General features: G+C 30.5%; 1 protein-coding gene across 3 annotated transcripts in view; it reads right to left on the bottom strand.

Annotated features, from left to right (window-relative positions):
• Positions 1-2,223: 2,223 nt before the first annotated feature.
• The window catches only part of WDR17 (WD repeat domain 17), a 62,365-nt gene continuing 60,708 nt past the window's right edge, over positions 2,224-3,880 (bottom strand). For all 3 annotated transcript variants that reach the window (XM_068681251.1, XM_068681249.1, XM_068681250.1), the window contains one exon: positions 2,224-3,284. In XM_068681251.1, coding sequence (XP_068537352.1) covers positions 3,165-3,284 — 120 coding nt within the window. In that variant the 3' untranslated portion in view covers positions 2,224-3,164. The remainder of the gene's footprint in view (positions 3,285-3,880) is intronic.

The following is a 3,880-nucleotide window of genomic DNA, read 5'->3' as shown; positions in this document are numbered from 1 at the left end:
TACAGCTTTTCTTATTATTTATTTTAAAAATAGTTTAATTTACTTGTTTCTATAATAGTGCCTAGCCTCCTTTTCAGCTTCATTAGAGTTGATATTTATCAGTATAAGTTTCTGATACAGAAGATATTGATAAAAGATCAGAACCCATCAGAACTACTACATGGAAGTATACAAAGATAGGAAGACATGAAGACAAGATCTTCACAAATGATTTTTAAAAACAAACAAACAAAAAAAAAACCTTTATTTTGCCTCCTGTTGGTCTAGTACTTTTACCTAAAGCAAAGTTAATTCTGGATTTTATTTCTTTTCTATATAAACATAAAAGCTTCAAATTTTAAAAATACTAATACCTAGTCTGAAAAAACAGGTCTCTAGACTTTGTAGTTTACTTTTGTTTTCTCTGGAAAGAATGAAGGCAGTTTCTTGCATTAGTGTAATCTTAAATTATTCCCATTTGGGACTTAATATTTTTTTCCCATTGAAGAGTTCAACAAGATGGATTTAAAGTGTCATATCTAATTTTTAAAGGCAGTGTTTGCAATGAGAAAGGTTCATAGTTTGACACTTTTTTTTATCGTTTTGGAACCCACTTAGGAGGCTGTTCTGTTCTGAGGATCTCACCTTTGGCTACAGCCTATGAAGCTTACAGACACATCATAACAGTGATCAGATTCTTTCAATAGAACAATGATTTTATAGGGATACAATCATGGAAAAAAATCTTACCTTAGGTATACTGAGATTTATAGTAACTAGGAAGTACTTAGTAAATTGCTTCTAAATTTCTTTTAAAGAAATGCTTTAAAAAGCTTCTAAATAAAATTGCTTGCTAAATTTCTTCATTCAAACAGAAATACTGATTTTTACAGAAGAGTCAAACAATTGTTTGAAGACAAAGGATTCTTTAATATTAAAGGAAAATACTTGTATTTGACTAGCTGTGCTGGACAATGAAGTCACACATTAACAAACAACCTGAAATTCTTTTTGAAAATAACATAGCTATGTTTTGACAGTTGCAACCACAGTTTTAGCAGCAGACACACTTAACTTTTTTTTTTTTTTTTGCATGTTCCCCTCACTCACCAGATGGGGTACAATTATGTTAAAGAAAATGCAACCTCATTTTATTCACAATGACTGTTACCTGATGGATCCCAATATAAAAAGTGCCCTTTGACTTATTTTTTGTATTTCAACAATTATTAACCCTCACTCTCTAGTTTAAAGAGGGAGTAAATTTGTCTAAGATTCCATGTTAAGGCACAACTTAGGCACAATAATTGATGCAGTAATACTACGTCTTCTAAGATATTTGAACTACGATGTATTTGTAAAAATCCTTAAGACACAGCATAAGTTTTGAAATAGAGCTGAGTGGCAGTTCAGTCAATCTTTTAGATCCTATCATCAGACATAGGTTTGCACATTCAGTTCTTACCTGTGCTCTCCAGTTTTGTATTAAATTACACAATCTTGCGTGTAATAGATTTTGTATTAAATTACACAATCTTGCGTGTACTAAAAGATAACTAGTCTTTCAAGCAACCCATCAGCTATTGACTGCTGGAAAATTATTTCACAAACTATGAATTTTTATTTCTGAAATCCAATTCTAATTCCCCAAGCTCCACAGGGTTGGACAAAGGAAAACATCTCCCAAACAATACCTGCAAAAAGTGAAAAATTTTTCTAACACCTAGGTATGTACAGAAATTTTTTTGTATAGATTACAAAGCAGCTATGATTTTTTCCAACATAATCTTATACCAGAAATCCTGTAATAATACTCTAAAACAGACAGAATGAAATCTTAACTTTTATAAAATGGAAAAAAAAAGATTGATCTCCATCCCACCTTTCTGGCATTGGGGCATTGTTACTTCTATTTAGATGAGGGCATTGTTTACTGACCCATTGAGGGTTGTCTTGGATAAGGTATGTTAAAAAGACCTTGTGTTACTTCTGATTTTACAGGAGTTGCTCTAGAAATAATTCTGCCGAATTCTAAATATAACTTCTTTATATTTCATATAACTAGCGGGATTTTAAAATTTATTTTAAAGTGGCAGCAAAAAATGTAACAACGGGTTAGGTAGATTTCTGACTGTGGGCCATCAAGCTGAAAAGATCCAAGGCATCTTTTCTACAGGTGAATAATTCCAATTATAAGATTTCTCCTGTAATTAAATTCCATACTATATACATCTTTAAAATTTAAATATTCATTGTATTCTATTGACATATTTTTCTTCCCATTTGAGCACAGCATTAGTAAATAAAAATATATGCACAGGTATTTGTTTCTGGTCCATCATACTATATGTGTATTTAAAACTAATATAAAATGTAAAAAGAAAACATTTTAAATGTATATAATGTATTTAAATAATTTCAATACATGTGCTGTTTGTCCCTTACAAACCCTCTTTTTTAAAAAAAAAATGTTTCTATACATTTTAGTTTCTGGTTAGGAAACTATAATGGGGACAGTTGCCAAAGACTAACTTACTAGAAAATAGAGTATTATAATGTAGATATTCAAACCTATCTAACCAAAATATTAATAAACATATTTGTATTACTATTAAAGCACATAAATAATGGATGAAAAAGTCATCTAAGCACTTGAAATATTACTTTTGCTATAGAATTCTGTATGTAAAAACTAGTTAAAATTAAAAAGGGGGACACAATGTGTTAATCAGCTGCAGGATTTCAGTCATTCTAAAAATGGGTTGCAGTGGCTATCCATAAAGTCACTATGTATTTAAAAGTGTGTTTATGAATTTCACAGTTTGTTACCTGTATTTTGATAATGTGCAGATAGTTGCCTACTTGCTTTACAAGGCATTTGTTTACACAAATTTAACAGAAATGTGTCTGCATTGTCTGACAACAGTTCTTTAAAAAAAAGGCATGGCTGTCAATTAAGTTAGGACTTTTTCTCTTTGGATTCTCAAATTTTTCTTTGGATTATCAACAAACATTTATATAGAAATCATTTTCTTGTTCTCATATTACAGTTTTCAAAGTCCAAGTAATTGCCTTTCAGGATGGATCAACTGCCATCTTTCTGTCCTTTGACAAGCAAGGTTAAATTGCTATTAACCCCCAAACTGTTATTCTAAGCACTACAAAGAACAGAGGAAAACACCGCATCAAAATGGGTTAAGTCGTATTCCTGTTCCTAGTGGTGAAAAAGGATTCACTTTGGCCCACATCAAAGCATCATTCAGTGAAATAGCAGATTTTCCATCTTCAAGGAAGAACACTGGACCCTGTACAGCAAAAATGTTTGGAGAGGGAAAGAAAAACAAAGTACACAAGTATTGAGTAAAGACTACCAGAATTACCAGCACATTTTGTTACATCTGAGAAGCATGTAAAAATCAGATTTACATCTGTCACCTAAATTTATGCAAAAATAGTACCTAGTCAACTCAAAGCTTTGATGCTGAATTTGTAATGCACAACTGTTAAGTAAACTGGTTATCTTCTAAAATCTGGAGACCCAACATTTTGTAATCTTTCTATTTTTTTCTTTTTATAATTGTTGTGTTCTATATGTTTGCCAGTAATTCAGGCAAAACGTAACTGTAGAGTAAGAGTCCGAGCTAAGATTTTTTTTTTTCCCTTCAGAATATCGTACATATTTCACTGTAATTATCTGTGGTGATCTTTGGGTTTCTTCATCCTAAAACTACATAAATATGAATATATTTATATTATTTTAAATATTATTTTATTTATATTTATAATATGATAATATAATTAAAATAAATATTATTTTGTGTATATATATAGTGTATATATATACACACACATATATATATAACACCTACACGGAGGCTATATGCAGTCTACAGGAAAATTT

Source organism: Anas acuta, chromosome 4 (assembly GCF_963932015.1).
Source record: "Anas acuta chromosome 4, bAnaAcu1.1, whole genome shotgun sequence".
Lineage (NCBI taxonomy): Eukaryota > Metazoa > Chordata > Aves > Anseriformes > Anatidae > Anas > Anas acuta.
Note: the sequence above shows the minus strand (reverse complement) of the source record. Positions and strands in the feature narration are given on the sequence as shown.